General features: G+C 49.8%; 1 protein-coding gene across 1 annotated transcript in view; it reads right to left on the bottom strand.

Moving 5' to 3' along the window:
* Positions 1-445: 445 nt before the first annotated feature.
* grm5b (glutamate receptor, metabotropic 5b) overlaps positions 446-26,507 on the bottom strand; it is a 39,711-nt gene continuing 13,649 nt past the window's right edge. Inside the window, 12 exon segments of the mRNA XM_086143610.1 lie at positions 446-6,703; positions 8,535-8,701; positions 9,995-10,177; positions 10,301-10,426; positions 10,522-10,680; positions 10,793-10,979; positions 11,058-11,175; positions 12,799-12,925; positions 13,007-13,175; positions 13,475-13,599; positions 13,679-13,800; positions 14,702-14,937. Of these exon segments, the coding sequence (XP_085999736.1) occupies positions 5,602-6,703; positions 8,535-8,701; positions 9,995-10,177; positions 10,301-10,426; positions 10,522-10,680; positions 10,793-10,979; positions 11,058-11,175; positions 12,799-12,925; positions 13,007-13,175; positions 13,475-13,599; positions 13,679-13,800; positions 14,702-14,937 (2,821 nt within the window). The 3' untranslated portion in view covers positions 446-5,601.

Here is a 26,507-nt window from a genome sequence, read left to right as displayed (position 1 = left end):
CAGATCATGGAGGGGAAGATTGAAGAGGGGGAGGAGGAGGTCATGTTCTGGAAGCAGATACAGGCTGTTATAGTAATAATAATAATAATAATAATAATAACATTGGGGTTGAGTCATCCTCTCTGTGAGGCGAGAGGAAGGAGCAAAGCGAGAGGAGGCTCGGAGAAGTTCTTCATAGTAGTGTTTCTATGGCGACTCGGAGGTGCCTGGCGGGACTTGTTCTCCGCGATTTCAAGAAGGTGAGGCAGGAGAAGAAGGAGAGGAACCAAAGTCCAAGGCAGAAATGAAGGCACTTCCTGTTTGGGCACTCAGAATTTCGCACTTATTCTTCTTGTTTTGTTTTTTGATTTTTTTCAGGATCCCACTGACACACCTCAGTCCCTGACACCATGGCACTTTCTGCAATCGGGCGCCGAAGAAGTGCAACGAAGGGGGAAACACAGTCTAACAGATGATACGTATTTATTATATATCTATATAGAACTTCCAAGTCTTTCAGAGTCACACCAACACACAGCATCAGGTTACATTCTCTGGTTCCAGGTCTCAGAGAGAGAGAGAGAGAGATAAAAAGAGAGAAGGAGAGAGAGAGAGAGAGAGAGAAGCAACAGCCAAGAAGAAAAAATACAAAGCCTTCGATTTGAAAGAAAAGGGAAAAGAAAGGTCTTATAGTTTAGAGACGCCGTGGAATGTAAACAGGTGGTGTTTACTGGCCCGGCGGAGACAGACCAAATCAATAAATAGATCAAAATCAATAAAACATCGCACTCAAGCCCCTTTCCTTTACCCTCTGTAGTACAGAAATACTACATAAATACGACATAGAATACTTCAAAACGCGCATTTAACTGATGCAGTGCTCCACTAATTAGCCTGGTCCCATCATGTCAGGTTCCTCGACCCTGACTCTCAGTTTGGTCCATCCAGGTTTTTTTTTTGTTTTGAGGGCAGAGGAGCTGCAGGACTGCATCCACCTCCGCGCCCAGAGGAGAGCGATAGATAAACAAACAAATAAACAAATAATATAGAGAGAAAACTACAAGCGGTTTCGCTAACGGGTGGGTTGAGCACCACAGCAACCGCATAATCCCAGGTGGTAGCCTTGGCTGCTGGAGAACAGAACGTACACTTCTCAACACTCGTGTCCTTGTTGGGGGAGCGGAACAAATCGTAGCCATGTCGTGGAACGTCCTGCGGGCTGACGCGGAACCGAAAGAACTGTCACGCCGAACGAGAAACAACATGGGATTTCTTTTTCGTCATCGTTTCACAATTCTCCTAAAGATCTCAGAGGATCCTCAACGACTCTTCTCTAGAGCAACAAGATAACGAGGCGATACCTGTCACTTGCTAACAGAAGCTAAACCCTAGCCTTAGCACTCGCTGGCGTTAGCGCCCATCTGCTGCATCCACGCTCCTAACAGAACCCAAACTGGGTATGCCCGAGTCCGCCTCCGCCCTTCCCGTAACGTCAAAGCATGGGTGAAGTTGGGGAGTCCCGGCTTTAAGGGGAACGTCCAACCTGTAATAATGACGGCGTTTGAGCCCTGGAGTGCCTGGCAGTGACCGGTTGAGCCTCCGGTGGGCGCAGTGCATGTTTACACGGTAAACGTAATTGAGTTGGATGAACCAGATTGAACGTTGGTGCCGGGCGAGTCCATCTTGCAACTCCGCACAGGGGTGGGAGGTTCCAGATCAGCCAATAAACCCCTTAGCGTTCGTAATCATGACACTCTGAATGTCCAACTTCCTGTTTTGTTGTTACTCCCTGGCTTTCAAGCAGGATAAACAGGAAGTTCCCGTGCCCTATTTCCTGCTCTCCGGAGCAAAAGTTGTGCACTTTTCAAGATTCCAGTTACCACCGGCGGCAAGGGGGAATCCACCGGACCACTGGTGGAGATCGGGGATTAGGGACGGATGGATAGGTGGATGGAGCGCCGTGGAGGGAGTGACCTCGGTCCGGCTGAGCCCTTCCAGATTAAAAGCCCGCCGGTGTTTTTGGTGGCGAGATTATCATTCCAATTCTTCAAAGTGCATTTAGGAACAGTCAGATAAACATGAGTCCGAGAGAAAAACATGCTCTTATGCAGAAACGGATACATGAAACCTCTTTCACTGATGGGGAGCGACAGAAAGGTGTTGCCCCTGAGGTCGGGCTTTGAGCGTGGAGGGGGCGGGGTTTCAGCGCCAGCTTCTCGCAGACTTCCTCTCCACGTCATTAAAGAGAGGTTTCGTGTGATGGGCAGGGCTAAAGAGGGGACTTGGTTTCTCATCGGAGCGAACACGCAACAATGCCGCCTGCTTTGAGGACCCGTTTCCAAGACAAAGTCCGGTTTCGTTTTACAGTCGATGTTTTCAAACAGCACCACGAGACTGCAAGAAACACCAAATACACTGCAGTCCGCATGCCTGACCAATAGTTGGTGTGCCTAGAGATATACCTGTCTGCGGGTGTAAACATCAGCAATGGCGAGCAGAGGAGAATTTTTACAGGCCGACAAGGACGAGTTATTGCTTGGATACCCTGAAGTACAAGGAGGGCAAGTTCCAAGAGAATAAAAGTACTCTGGAGTACTATGGACTACTGTGAAGTACTCCGGAGTACTATGAAGTACTATGGTGTACTCTAGAATGCTATAAGGTACTCTGGAGTCTTCCATTGTTGTTATGGAAGACTCCATAACAACTGGAGTAACAGCTTGTTGCCCCAGCCATGCTAGGCAATCGGTTGCAGCCGTCGGTATGCTCCTCCGTCAAAGTGTCCTGTTTTCTCCTGTCTTCATAGAGACGCATTTTCAAACCTTTCACCATTTCCATATTGTTCCATTTTCAGACAGCTAGGGATGTACAAACGGGTCACGCCATTTCTGTTTCCTGCAGAGTCAGCGTGCGGCTGTCAACATCCCCCCTCCTAATTTCCCCATGGGGCTGACAACAGGCAGCAGTGGTGAGACTAGCTTGCCGTTAGCTTCCCAGCACAGAGCGGACGCAGTCGGACTCAATGAGACTAGCTCGTCGTTAGCTGCCTGGCCCAGTGTGAACTCAGTCAGGGTAGCTCAGTCAGTATAGACTTAGACTCAATGAGGCTAGCTCGCCGTTAGCGTTACGGTGTATAGTGGACTCACTTGGACTCAGTGAGGCTAGCTCATCATTAGCTTCCCAGTGCCGGGTGGTGACGGGCACCCCATCCCCAACCCTCCCTCCTTCCCCTGTGGTTCCGCCGCCCCCAGACAACAACGCCACCTGCATTAACCTGCCCCTCCTGAAGAGAAACCAAAACAGCTAAGGACACAATTATCCACCATCACAGCAATGTGCTTATCTTCCTCCTTCTCCTCTGTTGCTTTAGACCCCCCCTCCCGGATTAAAAGTAAACGGCGGTTTTGCCCTCGATGCTCATCGAGGACATGAGTCATCTGGGAATGGGAGGGTCCCAGGGGGGCCGTCCGCAGACCCTCCTCAGCCGGGGGACATATTGCTTCGACATGTTGAATATTTATATAGAAAATATGACAAACGATATAAAGTTTAACATTTACATTTCTTTTTTTTTTTTGTTATGAAAACTCATTTGCACCCATTTTAGGCGACCCCTCATCCACCCCCCCTTTGGCACAATTACCATATCGATACTGTACATTATATTGTCCAATAACAAGACATTTGAACAGGAATGGTCGCTTGCAACCTCGGAGAGGTAAAACCGGCATCGGAGCGCGTGGCATCTTGACGTAGTTCTGACTACGCCGTGACATAGTTTGACCACCCACCACACACACCCTCCACCCCTATCAACTGGTCTGATATGTAGGTAAGTGAACTTCACTGTGCTGAAGGGAACCAGAACCATCTTTGCATGCCCTTGGTATTTACACAGTTGCCCCAGTTGTTCTTGCTGGCTACCATTGAGCAGAGATGCCAAACACACACACACACACACACACACACACACACACACACACACACCCAAACTCAGACACACATACAGAAAGGCAGATGCTGTGGAAACTACGAGATAACGGGCCGGGTTGAAATGCAGGCAGGGGTCTGGAACTGCTGATTTCGGTCACGGCTCCGGGATACACTCCCCTTGCTCCAAGAAGAAAGTGTGTGTGTGTGTGTGCGTGCATGCCTGCATGCATGTGTGTGTGTGTGAGTGTGTGTGTGTGTGTGTGTGTCCCCACGCAAAATCAGTCTGCTTGTTGGGATGATGCCAAAAAAAAAACAAGTGGAGGTTTGAATTTGGCACGTAGTAGATCCAAGAGCTTCAATGTGTGTGTATATATTCTGTATATACACACACACACGTACACACACACACACACACACAAAACAGTTATTGGCACATATAGATACGACAATCCATCGAAAGGCATCTTTAAACGCGCGGACTTGAAATAAAAGTTTTCTTCTGCCCCATACAAGCGAACAAACAAATGTATTTTTAAAAATGAGTTGAATAAATAAAAAAATAAACAAATCAAAATAGGTAAGCAAACAAATAAATTAATTAATTAAAATAAGTTACACAAAAAATACTAAATCCACATAAAAATAAAGTTAAACAAATAAATAAATAAATACTACATAGATAAATAAATAAGCAAATAGATGATTAAAAATAAGAAATAAATACATAGAATTAAAAACAGTTAAATGAATACAAGTAAGTAAATAAATATAATATTATATAAGCTGTCCTCACCACCTCCCTGCACCTGTAATTCAACACCACGCTTATTTCATAGCTGCAAAAAACTGTCAGGTTAAAAAAAAACAGCGAGGAAACGTACGATGGTCGCAGCCATGCGGTTATTTTTAGGATTGTGTCACGGCTGTGCCGTTGCCAGGCAACAGGCCCCCCCATATATTTGCCGTGTGGTCAAGGGAACCAGCACCGTGAGAAGCCTGACTTGAGGGTTTGATTTAGTTTTGGTTCAAAATGTCAAAACTACTTTTTTGTAATGCTCTCCAACGTTAATTGGGTGATAAGTGTCAAAAATGAGGGTGACCCCCCCCACCACCACCTGGATGGAGTTCAAGAAATGATTTGGTCCCAACTGCTTTGGGGGGTCGGGGGGAGGGTAGAGAACTATATATATATACATTCGCACTTGTGATGAAGACAGATGGGGTGGGGGAGGGCGAGGAGGACGGCCCCCCGAAAACACAACCTGGCATATATTTACAGTGTTTGTCCCTTAGAAGTGTGTGTGTGTGTGCGTGTATGTGTGTGTGTGTGTGTGTGTGTGTGTGTGTGTGTGGAGTGGGGGGGCTCCCCTCTTCTGCCTGCAAGCTTGTCCTCCGCAAAAACACCCTCAAGCACACAAAAACACACACACACATCACAATCGTCACCGTAAGGCCACTACCCGAACCTAAACGTGAGCTCTGGGAGGGGTAGGGGGGGGGGCCTCAACACTAAGAAAGTACAACGTGGGCGAGTTGTTGTTTTTTGCAAACATGTAAACACAAACACAGCACGCAGTCGTCGTCGTCTGCAGCTGGCCCGTCCTCCATGTCGAACCCTGCTGGGCCGCTTGATTCCTCCAGTAGTCCCTCTGCTTCCTGTGTGTGTTTTTAAATCACGCCGCCGCCGGCTCACAGCGAGGACGAACTCTGGCTGTAGTTCCTGAGCGTCAGTCTGCTGTACCTTGGCGATGGCGGCGAGGGGGGCGGATGGGAGGGCGCCGGTGGGAGACACAGGCCGATCTCCGAGACCGGTGAGCCGCCGCTGGACGGCAGGGAGTCGCGGAAGGGCGACGGCGGAGTCAAAGCTATGAGCTCCTCCTCCAGCTCCGCCCTCCGCAGCGGGGAGTCGGTGAAGCAGGCGACCAGGCCGCCCCGCAGCGGTGAGACGGACGGAGATGGCTGCGAATGCGGCGGCAGTGGCAGAGGGTACGGCGGGTGCGGGGGGATGCCGTGGGCCGGGCACCCGCCCCGGCCCCTCGGGACGGGCTCATTCAGGGGGTGGTGCTGGACGTCGGCGTAGGTGGTGAGCGTCTGCGCCATCTGGAGGTCGCTCGGAAGCAGGTACGGGTCAACGGGGTGGGGCGGCGCCGGTGGCAGCGGCGGGTGCTTGTGCGCGTGTGGATGCGTTGGAGACGCCAGCAGCATCATGCTGTTGAGCTCACTGATGTTGGCGGTAAAGCGGTTGACCACACAGCTGATCTGGTCCATCAGCGAGCTTTGCGGCTCCCCGAGGCGGTCGTCCACTGCCGCCAGGCGCCCGTCACACCCGGCCGCACCCGAGCCGCTGCTCGCCGGGTCACAGCTTCCGGCGCTGCTGCCGCTGCACGTGCTGCCCGGGTACTTCGGCGGGCCGGCCGTTTGAGGCTCCTCCCCCAGCCCCGCCCCCAGCCTCTGGCTCACCGTACTGATCGGCGAGGGCGTCTGCGGCCGGTACGCGATGGAATACCGCTCCTCGGCCTCAGAGAGCTCGTACAAGGTCTTCTCGGTGACGGTGACGGCGTCGGAGTGGGACGGCAGGGAGGACAAAGAAGGCAGGGACGGCAACGGGATGTGGGGGGGCAGGTCCCCCCCGCCGCAGTAGCGCTCCTCGGACGTCTTGGAGAAGGGCTTGATGACGGCTGTCTGGTTGTTCTCCTTCTTCTTGATGTGGAAGGAGAGCCGCTGCCACAGATGGTTGCCACGTGAGCCGCCGCGTTCCGTCTGCGCCCACGACACAGACTTCCCGTTGGAGCTGCAGGCGGGGAGAGAGGACGCACACAAAGATGGCCACTTTGTTTATGCTCTGGACCAGACTGACGACCAAACGTTCAACACGTTCCGTTATCTGCGGGGGATTCAGCCCCGGATCATTGGGTCACTTCGCCTCATCCACACCAGGACAAGATGCAGTGGAAGGACAGTACTCCATCCATTATACTACATAATGCTCCACGACACCAAACATATTGTATGACTCTATAGTAGACTGTATTCCACAATACTATTCTACTCCATATTACTATACGCTATACAATTTTATACAATACAACACTGCTGTCTGTTCCCTTCAAACAACTCCAGAGTGAAGTACCTTCCTCTACTGCACTCTACTCGACTATGCTATATTATACTTTACTTTCCTAAACTATACCATACTCTGCTATACTATATTACCATTACTGTTGTTGAACTGAAATGCTGTGTGGTCATGACAATTCAAAAGTAAATACAATGTTTATAGTAACAAAAAGCTTTTGGGAACTTGCTTCTCCACTTCTATATTCTTGTCCTCCATCTGATTTGTTTATGACTCTTGTGTCATTCCCGAAACAGAGAGGAGAAAAGGTCCATGATGGGTGGCCCTGGGAGGCTGGGGGTGGTCCTCTGTGACGGCTGCTTCATGCTGCCGGCTGTGGACACTGCGTGGACACTCAGACGCGTCAGCCAACCCTTGCTCTTCTTGTTATATTTTCTCACCACCGTCGGCTCTTTATTTTTCCCTTAGTTTTTCCGCTATTCTGGACTTTTTTTCCACCACCATCTCCAAATCACATCAGTCACTCTGCTCTGCAAGCCCCCCTGCCACGCTCCCTCCATCCTTTTGTCAGGTTAATTAGTATGATAAATGTATTGAGGAACTTCTGATTAAAAGCTCTCCAGCCATCGTGGCTGGAGGGTGAGAAGAACTCCAGACGCACACACACACACACACACACACACACACACATTACATATTCATATGTTGCAGAAGCTTCCATTCAAGGCGTCACGCCAGGATAAACTCCCTTGAAACTCTGGGATGTCAGCGGAGGTAGAGCCGTGCTGAGATACGCATGTCGCCATGACAACGCTTCGTACCTCCAGTATCTTCGCCACCATCTAAGAGACCGACGAAGGTAAACAAAACACCCCGAATATGAAGTGCCAACGTTCCCTTCTTTTCCATATCCTGCATGTGTCGTCACAGCGACAGCATCAGGGGGGTAATCAAGAGAGAACCAACAAAAATGGGAACGCTGTGATTGAGATCTTGCAAGGCGAAGCAGGGCAAGAGAACCTGCTGACAAGAGAGAACATTCTGTCTCTTTTCTCCTCCTCTTTTCTTTTCTCTTTAATCTCCCTGTTTCTTTGCGGTCAAGAGGCAGGATGTAACTCCTTCCTGATTCTCTGATCACCGCAGATGACTCTCCAGGCAGCTTTGAGCAGATTGTGTTTCTCCTCCTGCCTCTTTTTCGCCTCCTTTTCTATCACTTTGCCTTTCATTTTGACCCCCATCCCCACCCCAACCTGCAACCCCCATCCTGAGCCGCCGTTTGTCTGCAACCTCCCCATTAGGCAATTTGTCGGCAGTTCACGTCGGGGCCAGTGGAGCCACCGGAAACTCGGGGTACTTAAAGGAATGACTCTCTTCGAGAGCTCACCAACACACACACACATAAACACAAATGGTCTTGGAAGCCATTTCCCAAATGGCCCGTAACTGAAGACTAACCTGGCATTAACCTGACCCACGAGCCCGGAGTGTGCGAATGCATGCACACACACACAAGCACACACACACAGACATGCGAGCGCACACGTACCTCAGTGTCTCTCCAGTGGAGCCTCTGCGTTTCCAAAGGTTCACCAGGCTCGAGGAGCGGCTGGCGGCCGAGGAGGACTTGCCGTCACCCACGTGCATCCTCACCACTGTGCTGGTGGTGAACGCGCTGCGCACATTGCGCTCCGGCTTGGCCAGGATGATGTACACCTGTGACGGGCAGAGGACAAGAAGGCGTGTTGATCAGCGGTGAGTCTGGACAGAAGCGGAAGAGCACAGAGGAATACATCTGTGGAGGTTCTCAGTCATCCAGGTCATGGTGAATACTTGTCGAAATCTTCTTGTCTTAGCAACTGGACTTGACTTTCTTCATTTGAAGATGTTTCACCCCTTATCAACTCTTCCATTTACATAACAAGCCGCCAGAACTTAAACCTGCCCAAACCCTACGTCATTAGAACTGAAGAAGCCTCTTGGATGAAGGGTGAAACATCTTCAAGGGAAGAAATTCAAGTCCAGTTGCCACGACAAGAAGATTTCAACAAGAATGCACGGAGGGATGGAACAGGGGAGACTACAGCAGCGGGAGGCGGGGTTCGCCCAGGCCACATATGGAGACATACCAGCATTCACCCTCTCATTCACACCACATATCAAAAAATGACTCTATTCACTCTGTCATTCACACATCAAATACAGACCATTCCCCCTCTCATTCAAATCTTATACATTCACATTTCATAAATAGACGTACAACCGTTCACACTCTCATTAACACATCCAAAAAAGTCATGCAACCATTCATTCATTTACATTTCATATAGAGACGTACAATCATTCACTCTTTCATTCATACAACTTATACAGATGTACAACCATTCCCACTCATTATCACGTCCTATGGAGACATAGAACCATTCGCTCTCTCATTCACGTCATATAGTCAGTACATTCACTCATTCATTCACATTTCATATATGGACTTACAACTCTTTCACATCATGTCATAGCAGAGGTGCTAACCACTGCGCCACAGTGCTGCCCAATTACAATAACAATTAAACACAAAGTTTAGCATATCCCTAAACATTTCAGCTTAATTATCTGACTGCGGCAGTGCAGTTCTGGACCGTCTGGTCCCGACGTCTGCTGACGTGAACTAGTTTCAAGAGCACCAGCCCAGGCAGATCACGCGGAACAAACAAACCGCTGCCGAGCAGAAACGGCAAAATAACGAGGACGTGGTAAAAAAGTCCCCGCTGCTGCTTTGACTCTGCCGAGCGGCTGCTGATCAATCGATCTCGGAGTCAGAACTTCAAAAACAAACAAAAAAAAAACTGTTGTGTTTGGCTTCTTCTGAAAACCTTCCAGCGGAGCGCTAACAAAACGGCGTCCCAATTTGCTGTGGGTCACTCGGCATCTGATTGGACGCCTTGCCTGGAGGAAGAGGAAATAAATGCACCATTTTCTCACGCGGGGAAAACGAGATGCCGTGAGTCTCACCTTGGGCACAAACATACAGCCGAGAGCCACGGTAGCGCTGAGGCTGACGCTGAAGCACATGGTGATGATCTTGTAGTTGGAGCCAAAGTAGATGGGCACGAACGCCAGCCAGATGATGCAGGTGGTGTACATGGTGAAGGCGATGTACTTTGCCTCATTGAAATTGGCGGGGACGTTGCGTGTCTTGACAGGAAGTGGTGGCAAGAGAAACAAGAGGGTACAACGTGTACTCTTCAACTTCGAAACAAAACGGGAGGGCGCCTAGCATGATTAGCATGATGCTAATCCAAGAAAATGCTCAAATACCTTGAAGGCGTAGAAGGTGCAGCTGAGGATGAGTAGGCCGTTGTAACCTAGTGGAGCGACGACACCCAGGTTGTTGGTGTTGCAAATGAGGTTGACTTGGTGGATGCTGGGGTAGTCATGGATAACCTGCAGTGAGGGTAAGGAGATGTTTCTGGACCAATCGGCGATTAAAGAGGCATCTCGATGAGAGGCAGGATTGGAGGTGGACCTTATTGGCATACCTGTGGGGGCTCCATGAGAAAGAGCGCCACGATGATGCCTAGCTGCAGAAGGATGAGGATGAAGGCGATGATCAACTGAGCGCAGGCCGACATGAAGCGGGGCTTCTTGGTGCAGATCTTCTTCTTGCTGCCCGCCAGGATTCTCGCAATGCGATTCGTCTACGGGCGGATTACGAAAAATGTGTCAAGACACTCATACGCCCTGCATCCTCTATGCACCCACTCCACCAACAAGACCTGCTAGCATCATCTGGACACCCTTCGTCCTCACCTTGGTGACGAGCGCTGAGTAGCTCATGGCTGGCGACAGGCCGATTCCCAGCCGCTGAAGGTAGCAGTGGATCACGTGGGGCTTGGCGATCAGGCTGAAGGTGCACAGGTACCCCAGGCAGATCCCCGCCAAGATGATGTAGCACAGTTCTCGGCTGGAGGACTTCACCACGGGCGTGTCCCGGAACCTGGACCCGATGGAGAGGCGCCGTTCAATCGTTGGGCAATGTGCGCTTTTTCTCGCATCATGAAAGAATGGGGGTTACCTGATGAAAACAGCGGTGACGAAGAACGTGGCCATGAGCCCCAGGCAAGCAAAGACCACGGCGGCAATAGGTTCAGGGTCGCCCCAGCGCAGGTACTCCACCGGGATAGGGTCGCAACCTGGTTGGGGTCAGAGATACACCGTGAGTGAGGGTGGGCAATCACTTAAAAAAGATCCACGATTTAGTCCCGCCATCCTGCGTGCCACGGGGGGGAGTATTCCCGGCAGGCACCATCATCCTGGACTGATCCCGAGTTGCAACGTCCAGATCATGTATGCTCACTGGGTGATACATCTGAGCATCACCGAGCTTATCACACGAACACGAAGAGGTATCGATTCCGAGATCAGATCACTTTCGGGCTTCTGAGACCTTCCCGCCTCCTGCCGTGTCCTCTCCTGTCTGCTTCTCCTATTCCTTTACTCCCTCCCCCCTCCTTTTCACCACAGGTCTCCAACACTCCTGTCATCTAACCGCTTCCCCGCAGCTTCAGGTTTTTTTATAGCAGCCGGTCCATTACTCCATCTGCCCACCCCTACACCCATCCACCTCGATTGGGATTTAAACCCAATTTGAAAAAAAGGGACAGATCTAATGACGATTGGATTGGACCTTTGCTGTGATAATCCAGCAATGGCTTCTAGAGCATTGCGAGAGTGTTAGTCACTTTCAGACAAAGAACTTCTAGGACCTGTCAAGCTTGAGTTCCGACCCAGGAACTAGCCTCCTCCTCCTCCAGGGGATCCTTTTTGCATTCCCACAGGTAGTAAGGTGCACCTTAAGCTCCACCATCAAAACAAACCACCGAAGAAGAAGAGGAAGATGACACCATGGTGCTGGAAGCTGCCGCAGCATTCATTGAATAATAACCATGGCCTATCAGATGACTAGAGTATTTTTATCTTGTCCCTGCACTGCTTCGCTGTGTGAAGAACCCTGTTGGCCGTTAGCTAACTCTGGAGTATTTTAGACCAAGATGTAGATGTTCTTCTACGAACCTTGGAAATCCCTCCGAGGCCTTTGTCGCCCTAGAAACCAGCTGACCAACAACCACAATAGTCTTTTAAAAATGGCGCTCCCCAAGATGTAACTAGAAATGGGCTTTTCTTATGAGTTCCGCCAATCACAGAGCACCTCTGGAGTTCCTCTGGAACCCTAAGAAGACCCTGCCTCGGAGCTTAGATGGTTCTCGGAGCTGAGGTTCATGGGCCCCTGGTTCCTCTGCTGTCTGAATGCATGGAGAAACCGACTAGGCTCCCACTGTGCCAAAGAGGCTCTGATCAGGTGATCTGATTGGACCTCATCACCTTCATTGGGAGTGATATTGATCCTTTTGATAAGAAGCATCAGGGTCCTTGAGTCAAGGGCTTTCAGATACTAGGCTCTGGAAAGTTAGCCAGCAAAGAGCTAATCCTCTCCTCTTCTACTCCTCCACCTCCTCTGCTCCCTCGCTCTCCACTTCCTCCTCCTTGACACTTTTCTCAGCTCCTGTTTCCTTATTTTCGTCCCTCTGCTGTTAACAGCCCTAATCTGTCTGAAGAGAGGAAACCATTGAAACACGACAACCCTCTAAATGGATAAAGACTGAAGGATGGAGGAGGACAGGAGAGAAGAAGAGAGACAAGGAAAGTGATGAGTATTTGGTGATTTAACCTTGAGCCAAATGTACAAACATCATGGGTTTCCTGTCCATTACTAATACTAGTACTGGTAGTAGTTGTCGGTGTTGCCCCTCACTGACCGGTGAGGTCGTGGGTGGGCCAGGAGCCCAGGTCGCAGGCTCTGCAGGTGTACTCGTCGAACACAAACTCGTTCTCCTTGCAGGGCGTGCAGGTCCAGCAGCAGCTCACCTCGCCTTTACGGATCACCTGGAGGAAGAGGAGAAGAGGAGGTCTTCATCTCTGCACCTTCACGCCATGGCTCTCCGCCATCTTCCCAGGTGCGCTCACCTTGATCTGGCCCTTGGCGCAGGGCTCGCTGCACACAGACTTGATGATGGCCTCCTTGCTGGGCCAGATCTCATCGTCGTCAATCTTCAGCCCACTGTTGTCCCAGCTGCCCACGTTGATGTAGTCGTAGTAGTCCTTACCCATCTTCTTGAAATTCATGATTTCATATCTGGATGTGTCAGAGGGACCAGGTGACGGGTCAAACACCTGAGAGCTGGCAAAAGCTGCATGACCTGACAGGTGTGAGTCATGTAGAGACGTCCAACCATTCACGCTCTCATTCACGCCTATGGCTGCTTCTTCTTGCAACTTGTTGACTGTGCTAGGACTCTGGGAGGAAGATGGAGAACCAGGAGAGAACGCAGGCATGCGAACATGGAGGGAACATATAGGAGAACATGACGGGAACCCAGGCAGGAGATCATGTAAGGAACCCAAGCAGGAGATCAGCGTAGCCGCGGCGCTAACCTGCCAGGCGAGTCCCCGTTCTCGTCGAAGAGGATCCCCTCCCCCGACACGCCGGTGAAGTTGGTCTTCATTAAGAAGTCCAGCAGGGTGGCGCCATCTATGGGTCTCATGGCGTCGCACAGCCCCTGCACAGCAAAAGTCAGGAAGGGATGGAGAACAGGGGCGATCTTTCGCCATTGGCTCCGCCCCCCTCGCAGTTCCTACCTGGTATCCCGGGCAGAGCGTACGCTGCATGTTGTGCAGGCCGTACGCCATGGAGTAGATGGCGTTGATGACGAAGCCCATCTTGGTGTCCTGGGCATACTGCTGCCGGAGGGACTCCCGCTCTGCGGCGAAGAGTGACAGGAAGTGACATCACAGCAAATGTGTCCACAATCGCCAGGGAGCCTTTGACACGCCACTCAAACATGTTACCGGGGAGGAGGGGTGAAAGAAAAATGAAGGGATGGCGCGTCTGCAGTTTTATTTTAAGCAACATGATTCTTCATGATTTGAAGGGAGGAGGACGAACGAGCACGCCCCAATGTGTGTGTGTGTGTGAGGGGGATTACTGAAGCCTCTGATTAATTCATTCATTCAATGTTTGTTCCACTTATCCTGCATGCTGTCGCAGGGGGCGGGGCTTGGAAACAAACCCAGCCCATCCTGGACCGTACACCTGTCAATCAAAGGGTCAGCTGTCAATCACACGGTCATCTATTGAGACGGCCATCAGTTCACCCTCTCATTCACGGTGATGGAGAATTTAGAGTCTTCAATGTGGGAGGAACACTGAGAACCTGGAGAGAACCCAAGCAGGAGAACATTGAAGGAACCCAGTGAGGAGAAGAGAACATGGAGAGAACCCAGGCATCAACAAACCCCAGGTGGAACGTCAGCAAGTCACATGCACCTCAGTGTGCACCACCTAGATGGCACTCAAAACAATGGGTGTGGCTACCTACAGAAGCAGGCATGGCTAATTTGGGTGAGTGGGCATGGCAGGCTGGACCAATGGCCATTGAAAAAAATTAGGACACAGGACACAGTGTGAGATGATGACAGGAAGTAAAGGGAACAAGCAGAGTCGGACAGGTGCCGACGAACCCACGCTGGACTACAATGATGGAGGGAATCGCAGATAGCTGCGCTAACGACAGCAGGTTTGTGTAGCCTCTAAGTACTTAAATGTATTTCAGCGCAGAAGTACTCGGCAGTGGTACCATGGAGTGTTTCCGGTGTACTCACTGCTGCAGGTGCGGTTGTACTTGCTGCTCTCCTGCGGGTGACCCTTCAGTCGGCAGTGGAAGCGATGCTGCCAGAACTCTGTGAACCAGGGGTTCCTCAGGTTGTTCTCAGGCCGGAGCTTCAGGTAGTACTCGTCGAACCACTTGACATCGGCGGACTGGAGCTTGATGGTGATGCCGCCGGCCGCCTCCCGCACGTAGCCGTCCGTCACGTCGTAGCGGTCCGCCCAGCCATCGCTGCGGGGAAACACCAGACGGGCGTTTTTGTAAGAACTCCCAGCAGACAATTTTTTTACCAATCGCTAGGGAAATCCATCTGTCCGGAGATGCAGGAAACCCGAATTGAACTCACTTCTACATCAGCTGAAGTGAACCGAGCCCGACCGATAAGCTAGCGTTTATCTTTGAGCCGATTGGATCTGGCACTAACACATGCTTATCCTGCAGTATAGCAAGAGAAGAGGTTTGTTTTTTAATGCAGATGTATGGGGATTTGGGTTATGTCTTGTTGTTTGAGTGAACTGATGAATGAACGACAAGTGAAACTGTCCGCTAGCTGCTAACTAGCTTCACAAAATCAGTTAAAAACTCCTGCGGAGCGAGGCTGAGAAAAGCGACATCTTCGAGGGTCACAGTCGCCCGGCAAAAAGATGAAGCAGGCTTATTCTGGTTCACACCCGAGGTGTGTGTGTGTGTGTGTGTGGAGGGGTGGTGTCTGAGTGTGTGTGTTATTAAACTCATCTGCTGAAGCACAAATGTTTGCTAAAGCCCCTTAATCTGTGTTGTGCCTTTTGCAAAAGGGTTTCAGATTAGGATGCAGAAAAAAACTGGCGCACCGCATGTCTAGGCACACGTGCGTGTGTGTGCGTCTGTGTGTCTGTGTGTGTTTGTGTGCACATCATCAGCTGATGTAAAAGCTAAAATGACATGTTTAGGCTAAAAGGTGAAGGGCAAGGGTGTCGTGTGTCAACATAGTAGGTAAATCCCATTTTGAAATTTGCACTAAGTTACAGGGTGCGCACGCACAGACACACACACACATACACACATGTCTCAGTATGTTTCCTTGGAGGAAAGGACAAACTCAGAAAGCCAGGAAAACAGGGTGGGGGGGCGTGAGGGGGCAGAGACACAGAAATAGCAAACTGGGGCCAAACACAGCGATTAGCGGCGTCAGATGACATGTGGGAACGCTTACATCATTACGGCAAAACTCCAAAATCCATCAGCTCGCCCGCGAACAGGCACTGCCGCGTTGACGTGCACACGCGCAAACACTTGCGCCCCGTGCACATCGGCGTGCACGGACACGGCGGCAACCAGCTGGGTGCCGACGTGATCTAGGTCAATCAGAGTATTTTGGCTGGGGCTTGCCAACCATGCCCTGACAGACACCGGCAAGACAAATATAACCACCTCACAGTACACACACACACACACACACACACACACAGAGACATAAACGCACGCACACACACACACACACACACCAGTGTGACATATCACCGCAGCTTGCAATTTCATTTTTTTTGTGAAGATTCAGTTGTGCTGCTCCTCAAGGAAGCACAGATGGCAAGGCGAGTGTGTTTGTGAGTGAAATAAAGAGATAAAAAAAGAGGAAGAGAGAGAGAAGGAGACGGAGAGTGAGAAGGAGGGAGAGAGAGAGAGGGAGAAGTGGAAGACAAATCTCCTTCCCTCACAAACACTGCCAACATGGCCTGGAGCGTGAAGATGATCTCGTTCTCTTCCCTCCGTCCCCCCTCCTCTCTTCCCCTCCATTTAATTCCTTTCCTCCGTTTTGTCAGGTGAGCGGTGCTGCGTTTCCATTGGCCAGATATTGTAGCAGCCGTTTGATTAAAAAAGGTGACGCGGAAGTCAAAGATTCTCCAGCCGTCCGTCTCTGTCAGCCCCCCTGAGGAAGAAAACTCATTTTCTCCTCCTGGCCTCAGCCTGATTAGAGCCTGACAATCTGTAAGTGTGTGTGTGTGTGTGTGTGTGTGTGTGTGTGTGCATGTACACTGAAACCATCTCCTGCGTCCGTCACCCCACCCCACCCCCGCGCCTCTGGTCATGAATCAGGGCGCCGTGACACTTAATCACAGTGAAATTGTCACCTGGCATCATGCTGTCATAAATAATGATATTGTCACATCAAGAAAGGAGGTACTGGTATGGAATACTGCAGTAGCAGGTACAGAAAACTGCAATAGTGGGCACAGAATACTGCAGTAGTACTTCTCCCCGGGTCTGACTGGCTTCAATTACTACCCCCTGGTTGAGCTGTTTTCCAGGTTGAAAATTTTCACGGTCGATTTTCAAATCTGCTGTACTTCGTCCGAGACCGTGAGCTCGGTTGGCCCTAGGGGTCAAAGGACTGCCCCTCTCCCTTGCATCTACACACACACACACACTCACAAGCCAAACACACACACCAAACTCTCTCTTTCACTCTCTGTGAAAGCTACTCGACTTGAAGCGTCATGTAAGACCTCAGATTTCCGTCTCGGGGAGGGTCAAGAGGCAGACGAAACCAAAGTGATTGACAGGCAGATGCAGAGAGAACATATTTCAAGGTAAACAATCGATGGTCATCAATCAGCGCACACATTGATCCCTTCACTGGTCTCTTCTCTGCCATTTGTAGCCCCAAATCATAACCAGACACTCTCCTAACCCCCTCTCCCCACCTGCCACGACAGCTGTTGCACTGTCCAGCTGCAGGATTGTGCCCCCTGGTGGACAGGTGGGGTACCACTGTTAGCAAGGCACCACAGGAGTTTGGTATCTGCAGCGCTCCCCGTGCAGCACAGCAATACCTTGACTTACGAGTGCATCAACTTGGGAGTTTTCCAAGACACGAACCGTCACTCATTTTTTGTTTGTAATTTGAGCCCAGATCTGAGTCAGGAGTGATGGAACAGGATGAGCGTTTGACATGGCTGCCGCTGTCCATGAAGTAACGTTTAAAAACACTGGGGCGTGCAGTTCACCGCTAGTTAGCCCAGAGGAAATCATGGAAAAACATGTGTGAGGTGTGCATGTCGTGGACTCATCCATGAAGAGATGGAGAAATGTTGGTGAGATAGGATGACAAAGGGCAGGAGACATTTATGGGAATTTAGTCCAGCAGACGGCGCGGACGTGGACGTTAACAAACGAGGCACCGGAAGACTCATTAAAAGTCGTACAGGTCCGGTTTGATGGTTTTAAAAAGCGAAGCTTCACTCCGTCCATAAATGAAGTTTAGACATAAAGTGTAGCAAAGTGTGCATATTACATATAGCATCACATTGTAGCATTGAGTGTGTAGCCAGTAAGATAGGGATGAGCACTCGCAACCTCTTCCGTCACCAGCGCCATATTAGTCTGATCTTCAAGGTGTATACACTTAATAAAACAACGTTTGTTCTTTATTCTTTTATTAGGTATTATTATTTTTCAAACATATTTTGTTATCTATTATTTTTGTTATTTCCCAATTTTCCCCAAAAGTGCATTTTTCTTATTTAAAACACGTAACAAAACCGGGGGGCTGGAAGGGATCACTCTAATGAGGAAATTTAATTTGATATACGAGCTACAAGTATTACTGTATTGATGTTTTAAGACCCCTTCCCAGCTATGAAAACACAGAAGATACATGACCAGGCTTCGGGGCCAAGAGTCTCAGGAGAAAACAACCTCCAGATGGAGGCTCCAGGCGAGGAGAGCGGCGTGGGCAATGCCGCCACGGGAGGAGGCCTTCAGAAAACCACATCTGGGATCACGTGTTACGTACCATTGTGAGAACACACACACACACACACACACACACAAGCACTGTCAGAGCAGCTCGTCTGTCTGTCATTTAATTATTGATAAGGATGATCAAGCAATCAAAAAACCCGGGTTCTGATTGTGACTGATGCTAATGACGTCCCCCGGTTCCTGCTCTTCCACCAACCCCCAGCCTCATGCTGTCTAGGAACCCAAGGCCGTTGCCATGGTTTCCAGCCCACTCTGAACCTGCTGTCAGTACTTCGTGTCTCATTAGAGCACACTTTTTTTTAGACCCACACACACACTCTCTTCTATTCACTACTCGCTTTATATTTCCGGAAAAGCTATTTGCTACTCTGTGATACATTAAGCTAAACCTTCACAAATGAATTCCTCACACAAAGATCTGGCACTGCTTCCTCCCCATTCTATTTATTTAGCATGTGTGTGTGTGCACACACAGTCACACACATACACCCATTGTGTCACTCTGAATTTCTCCCGCCAGGTGTTTCTGTTTCTGCAACAAGCAGAGTGACAAACCATCTCCTGATGCTTCTTCAAGCTCCTCCTATAGGCATGTTGACATCCTCTTCAGCAAAACATTGAGCCCTCTAGTCCAAGTTTGCTCCCGTATGATCTGGTTAATGCCTCGCATTGGCCAGCCACCTGCAGGTCACCTAAAACCCACTGGGACGTGAAGTGACAGCGAATCTCCAGGAGCTTCTGCAACGCCGCTGAGGGGGAGTGAGGAGTCCACTGAGAAAGCGGGAGCCACAGATTTATGCACCGGCAAAATATTTACATCTGTTGAGTGGCCGCCTTGCCAGTGCGGTCGCTTTCGTAATTATCGTCCAAGTTGAATGAAATGGTGCCATCCCGACCCTGACCCATCCGCTCTCTGGCTGCCATGGCAACCTGGCAGAGATCTTGGATGAGCATCTGCTGCTTTCGACCGCGCCTGCTGTGCGCGCCCGCATTGATGTATGCATACACACACCGGCGAGCTCTGATGGTTTTAATTAGTTGAACGCGGATCAGAAAAAACTTGACAAAAGGAAATCCAGAAGTATGTTTTTATAACATAAGCATTCTAATTTGGAGTACTTTGAATGATCCAAGCATGGAGCTGGTGGAGCTGAGCCCTCCACCATAGTAGCATTGAGCTAAACACCATATAGCTTAATGTCCGCTGCGGCTCATGTCCGGTGTTGCGCTAAACTCCTGCATACCATCGTATAATCAAATTCTGACATCTATACTAAACAACAGTACAACGGCACTTAGCTTAATTTCCTGTACCTCAGTGTTTAGCTAAGTATTTAGCTACACACTGACAAACCAAAACAGTGGAAGTCCAACAGTTAACCCCAGCACACCCTTGTTTAGCTAAACTCCAGTACACCCACATTTAGCTAAAAGTACAGAGCTCCGGCATTTAGCTATCATGCATTAGTCATTAGCTAAGCATCAGTACACCAGCACTAGCTAAACTCCAGTATACTCACGTTTAAACTCCTGTTAAAATTTTCCCGCGGGAACGCATCACGTGACAACAAAGGAATGCACAACATTTCCACTGACACCCCTTGTGCATAATCAATCACGCACCCTGCGGCTTTGTCCAGGGCCCGGCCCTGGGCGGCCCCGCGCTCCAATTGCCAGAGTCTAAGAGTGTGTAAAACAAGTCCTTATGAAGAAGTAAACCCACAGTCTCCAGAGAGGGTGAACGATCCTCCCGGGGTTACATTCATTCTGGCCGGGGAATTCTCATAAGTGTACTTCCTGACTTTGAATAAACCATTCTTGCTTGATCAGTTCCTGACCATCTGACGTCTTTCCCTGAATGAAATCTGAACACACCGGGACAAAAAAGACTGGTCCCGTGGCGGTAGCCACAAAAACAGGCACTCCACAACGCCAGCATTTGGCTAAGCACCTGTACACCAGCATTTAGCTAAACAGCACTGCATCACCTTTTGGCTAAGCATTGCACACCCATGTTTAGCTGAACCTGAGCGCCTTAGCATTTAGTGAACCATTGGTATACCAATGTTTGGCTAACCCCCAGCGGCGTGTCCAAAGAGGGTGAACGATCCCCGCAGGGTGACCTTCATTCGGATCTCTTAGGTGCATTTTTCACTTTTTAATAAACCATTCATTGCTTGATCAGTTCCTGACCGTTGTGATGTTTTTTCTTGGAACAACATTTGAACACACCGGGACAACAAAGTCCGGTCCCGTGGTGGTGGCCACAAAAACGGACACTTAACTGGTGTGCACTAGTGTTTAACTAAGCATCAGTTCATGTTTAGCAAAACTCCAGCAATCTAGCTTTTAGCTAAGTGTTTAGCCCTGTCCCTCACTGTGACCAGAAAAAGATCATATCACAAACCCCTCTATGAAACTGAACCCCAGTGAGACATATGACGGCGTAGGGCCAAATACCGCGCCGCCATCGGCTCTTGTCACCAGGGCCGCCACAGCAGACGAGGCAAAGATCCCTCCGGTTGCCGTTGCCCCCGCTGTAGTATTTCACCACCGACAGCACCGGCAGAATTATGACTGTGCGAGCAGGGACGTCGGCATTTTATTACACCTTGCGGAGGAGGAGATACAACGAGAGGTGTGGCAGGAAGTACTTAACAGATGAGTAATACCCACTGATGACTTACAGTACTTGTGTACTCCGCACTTCCTACAAGTAATAAATGTTTTTTTTCGCAAAATGTGATTTATTTCCAAACACCATGAAAATGCATTTAACAGAATGACTGAATGAATATCTTTGTGCCTCCCGACTAACGGTGAGATCTACGCGCCGGCTGGCGTTCCATCAAACCGCTTTTCCTGTATTTTTTTTTTTACATTTTCCGCGGCGACATTCGTCTCCTGCGGCAACAGAGGATGGCAGTGGCAGCGGCAAAGAAGGTCGGAGTTCCCCTGGACACAAGGGGGGGACTCATTAAGCCAAAATGCCACAGCTGTCCCACGCATAGACACGCTAGCGCTTACCTGTGTGTGTGTGTTTGTGTGTGTGTGTGTGTAACCGTGTGATCACAGCGCTTTACACGGCCGTCATTCACTAACTGGCCGCCTGGAGTGGCGCCGCAGCCCACGCCGGCTCACCTTGGCGGGCAGGTCGCCCCGTCTCGCCGATGCCGCACTTCAACTTCGCCGCTGTGGCAAATCTCTCCTGACACTTCTGCCTCCTCCACCTTCTCCTCCTCCATCTTTGAATCATCACTCCACCGTTTCCTTTCCCTCTGAGCTTCACAGCTCATTATAGTGGTGAGAAAAATCAATTATCCAAACCTCCTGAGGCAGGGGGAGGCGGGGCTTAACCTAAACAGGCGACCTGTCAATCACAGGGTCAGCTGTCAATCACAGGGACGCATATAGACACATTCATACTGTCATTCACACCTGCTGACTGTTTTCCAACTGAAGATGGAGAACGTGGAAAGATCCCAGGCAGAAGATGGAGAACACACACACAAAGGGAGAACCCAGGTGAAAATGGGGCAAGAAGGGAGAGAACATGGAGAGTCTGCAGCAATAACCCAGGCACAAGAACCTGGGGAACACACACACACACACACACACACACACACACACACACACACACACACATCTCCTCAGCTCATCTGAGATATTTCCGGAAGTCTTTGAGGGTTCCAAGGTTCCACACTTCGATTTCAGCAGAACCAGATTCTGTTCTGCACCCGCAAACAAACCCAAGCTTAGACACCCCTCCCCTCCCTGAACTGTCTGCACGGATATATCACACAGACACACACACACACAAACAAACAAACACACAGACACATACACTTCCTCCTCTCCTGTAAGAACACACACACACACACACACACACATACACACTTTGCATACGGGGTGTATTTTAGTTAGTTGGCATCTCTCCTAAATTTCCCACAGGGCTTCAGACGTCTGACAGAGATTTGACATGTGACAGGCAAACAGGGACACACACACACACACACACACATACACAAATAGACAAAAATATGGGGGGGGGGGGGTCTCCTCCTGTATTCACAGAAGGCTAAATGTGAAGTTAAGGGTTCAAATAATTCCCTTCTTCTTGGAAAACATCAGATGTGATTTTATTTTGGTTCATTTTGAAAGCCCGTTGTCACTTCCTGTGTTTCTGTTGCCAGACAGTTGGTTCTCCAGTGATTCATTTTCCACACCACTTCCTGTCTTAGCCCCGCCCCCTGTGGTTGACCTCCTGGCCCTGGTCTGTTTCACCTGAGCCAATTAATGGGTACTTGTCAGAACCCGCTGTGCCTCGCCAGTCTGTGTGTGTGTGTGTGTATGTGTGTGTGCCTTGTTACTTTAATTAGCTTTGGTTTGGTCTCCAGCTCCAGTTCTTCTGTCGGATCACCTGGGCTTTGTTTCCTGCCTGTTTGAGCCGTCGCGTCTTTCATGTCGTTGTGTTAAATCATCCTTCTTGTTCTCCATGTTCTCCTGCCTGCGTTCTCTCTTTGAGGGTTCTCTATGTTCTCCTGCCTGGGCTCCCTCCATGTGTCTTCACCCCATGGTCCAAACTGTCAGTAGGTTCATTGATCAGCTTCTCTCAGTGTGGACTCTCCCCATTCTCTCCTTCCCATCCTGGCTCTCCATATTCTCTTCATGTTCACCTGTCCGGGTTATCTCTATGTTCTCCCGCCTGAGTTCTCTCCATGTTCTCGACTGACAGTCGCGCAATCATCTAACACGATATGTCAATATTCAAACGACAGGAATTAGCACGCCGTTAGCGTAAGCATGCAGATGAAGCACCCCGTGTTGTGTTAGCAGTGTTTCCAGGTCATGTCGAGCAAAAAACCCGAGAAGCAGAGGAAGGGTGGCGGTGGAGGTGTGGAGGGGCAAAGAGCTAAATAAACAAACAAAAAAAAAAAATCTCCATTGCAGCGTCAAGCACAAGGTCGATAAATCTCATGAGAGAGATGACGGGAGCAGCGAACTGAGAGAAACAGCAAATGGGAGACAACGAGATTAGCGATGGAGACGGCGGCCGCCGGACTGAGAGAGGGAGGTGGAGGGGAAGGTGGTTGAGGAGGAGGAGGTAGAAGCGGAGGAGGGAGCGCTTCTCCATCGGCCGGCAGCGGTGGTGATGTCAGGGAGCGGCTGTATTTCCTCCTCGCTTTTATTTTCCTTTATTGCCTCCAACAGAACGCCGTCACCCGGCAGGCGCCGGGATTCGGCCGGCTGATGTAACCCGGCTGATGTTCTCCTCTCATCCCCCCAGGGGGCAGTTTTATTCTCCTTTTCCGGACCTCTTTCTCCCTTTCATCCCTTCTTCTTCTCACTTCCAGCCTCTTCAATCATTAAAAAGATGCAGCTGCTATCATGACTATGAAGAAAATACATGCGTTTACATTTTAAGCCAGGTGATTTGCTCTGATCAGATGTGCACCCAGGCAGGGGAACATGGAGACAGAGAGAACCCACAGAGAGATGGGGAGATGGTTGACTCTCGGCGTCTAGAGATTTGGGTCAAAATTCTGACTGTTTTTGGACTGTGAATGGAAGAGAAGAACCTGGAGAGAACCCAGGCAGGCAAGTGGTGGGAGCATGAAGAACCTGAGAAAAGGAACCCATGGAGATGATAGAGTCTAGATGTCTAGAGCCCGCATTGAACGGTGTGACTGTTTTTGGTTTGCGGGAGAACCTGGAAAGAACTCAGGCGTGAGAAACCGTAAAGAACCGATGCTTCAAAAAATCCATGAATGGAACAAACACAAAGATGCTCCTTGTCCTCAAAACATCAAGGTTACACTAAAAACAACCCATTAAACTCAATCGGGTGTTTTACACCAAGTCCGACATTTAATTTCTCATGGCGAATTACAAATGCGATTACGTGAGCTCACACACACAAAAAACACACACACACACACACACACACACAGTCATTAAGGGCCCGTCTTGTGTAACCTAATGACAGGCCGGTGGCTTAGAAGCGCCAGTCAAAGCCGCCGCCTGCTTTACACCACGGCAATAATTATACTGTTGAGGACACACACACACACACACACACACACACACACACACACACACACGCATGCACAAACACACAGGAAAAGGACTGTCTATTTGACAGCGGGGATTAGCGAGGAGAGGTGCAGCTAATGCACACTAACGAGACATCCAGCTTATCGCCCACAGAATCAGGCGTGTGTCGCGGCGAGGGCGGCAGACAGCTCGCCGCTAAATTAGCCGCCCATTATTCCGGACCGTAATGACTTCTACTTCTTCCACTTCTTCCTGTTCCTCCTTACTTTCTTTCCAGGCTTTTTTTTCCACGAGCAAAACTCATTTTAAATTCAGCCAGAGTCACTGGCCGGTATCAGCGGCGCCGGCCAAATATGGAAGGTTCGTTTCTGGCGCTGCGTTCATGCTGGAGGACACGCAGGGATTCGCTTTTATAATCATAATGAGGTTTTTTTCGCTTTTTTTTTCTCGTGAGCCACTGAAGGCTCGTGTTTCGGCCAGAGGCAGGGTTTAACCTGAACCGGCCACCTGTCAATCACAGGGTCAGCTGTCATTCACAAGGCGACATATAGAGACGCCCAACCATTCATCCTCTCATTCTTTAATGAAATAATGACTGTTTTTGGACTGTGGGAGGAAGTTGGAGAACCTGGAGAGAACATAGGGAGAATCCAATCAGCCACTGGAGTAGAACTGAGAAGCTTCCTTCTGTGAAGCAGGTTCCATGTGGGTTCATGTTAATTCACCCTCACAGAATCGAGAGACATCCCTCACTGTTCCCCTGTACAATTTTGCCTCCATTCCTAGCCTGGATATGGATCTGTGTGGTCCAGCTCGGGGCATCAACACTCATCCAGTCCATCATCTGATCTGAATCGTCCTTCAGAGTGTCTTAGTCTTCTCCCTCTGGTACCAACCAATCATCTACCTCCATCTACTCCACTCTTCTGCTTCTTCTGACCTCCATCCTCTTGTCTAAAACCTCCTCCAACCTCAGCATCCTTCTACCCAGATCTTCACCATCCCTCTTCAGCATGGCTTTATCCCCACATCATCTAACATGTGCTGTCCCCATTAAGGACTCCTTCCTGATCCACTCCCAAAGACAAACCTCCACATCTTCATTTCTGCCTCCTGTCTTCTCCTCAGTGTCTCCAAACCAGAGAACATGGCTGATCTCACCTCCATTTTCAACACCTTTCCTTTCATTCTGGCTGATGTTCTTTTCTTCACCCGTTCCAACATTCTTGCACAAGTTCTTGCACAAGGACTGTTGACCATCCGTACTTAAAGTCCTTTATCGCCACCCCCAGTGGCTTCACTTGGGTTCCTCTCATCCAAACACAAGTGTTCTACAGGTTCTCCTGGTTCTCTTGAATCCATTAAGTTGTCAGAGAGGGTGAGTCGCCCCGGTCCATAATGAGGACAACCCAGGAGCGACTTCTCCCGGCCCATCTCCATCTCTTTACCGCGCTCGCTCATAATGTTGCCATGGTGATAAGCCTTGCGGAGGCTGAGACGCAGCGCAAAATAAAATTAAAAAAAACAACATCTCGCCCAAGAGGAGGAGGAGGAGGAGAGCTGAGGAGCAGTGGCGAGGAGGTGGGGGTTGCCAGAGGTGGCAGCGGGTGGGGTCACTCACCTGTTTAATTTAGTTTACTAGTTGCCAACAAAAAAAAAACAGGGAGACGTTTCCGTGGGAACATCTGTGAGCTGATCTGGTTCAACCAGATCTCTGAACTTCTGCACCTCTGTCTGGGTACGTGTCATGGATGGCCAAACCGGACAATTGATCGGGGTGTCGTCGGCAAAGAGACTGACTTTAGAGCTTCAAACACGAACGGTTCGGCTGTTTTGTCACCAAGCAAGAAGTGGAGGAGCTCAAATTCCTCCATGTCCAGCTCTTCTCGCTCTTGCTGGTTCCCTGGGAAGAGCCCTGGTTCAAGCTTCTCCCTTAATTACCCTTCCACGTTTAAACACCGGCACTAAATTAAGGCTGGAGTGACTCCCCGTCCGTCCAGGCTCAG

This window comes from Fistularia commersonii, chromosome 3 (genome assembly GCF_037954325.1).
Source record: "Fistularia commersonii isolate RoL2024-O1a breed Wild chromosome 3, RoL_Fcom_v1.0, whole genome shotgun sequence".
Classification (NCBI taxonomy): Eukaryota; Metazoa; Chordata; class Actinopteri; order Syngnathiformes; family Fistulariidae; genus Fistularia; species Fistularia commersonii.
Note: the sequence above shows the minus strand (reverse complement) of the source record. Positions and strands in the feature narration are given on the sequence as shown.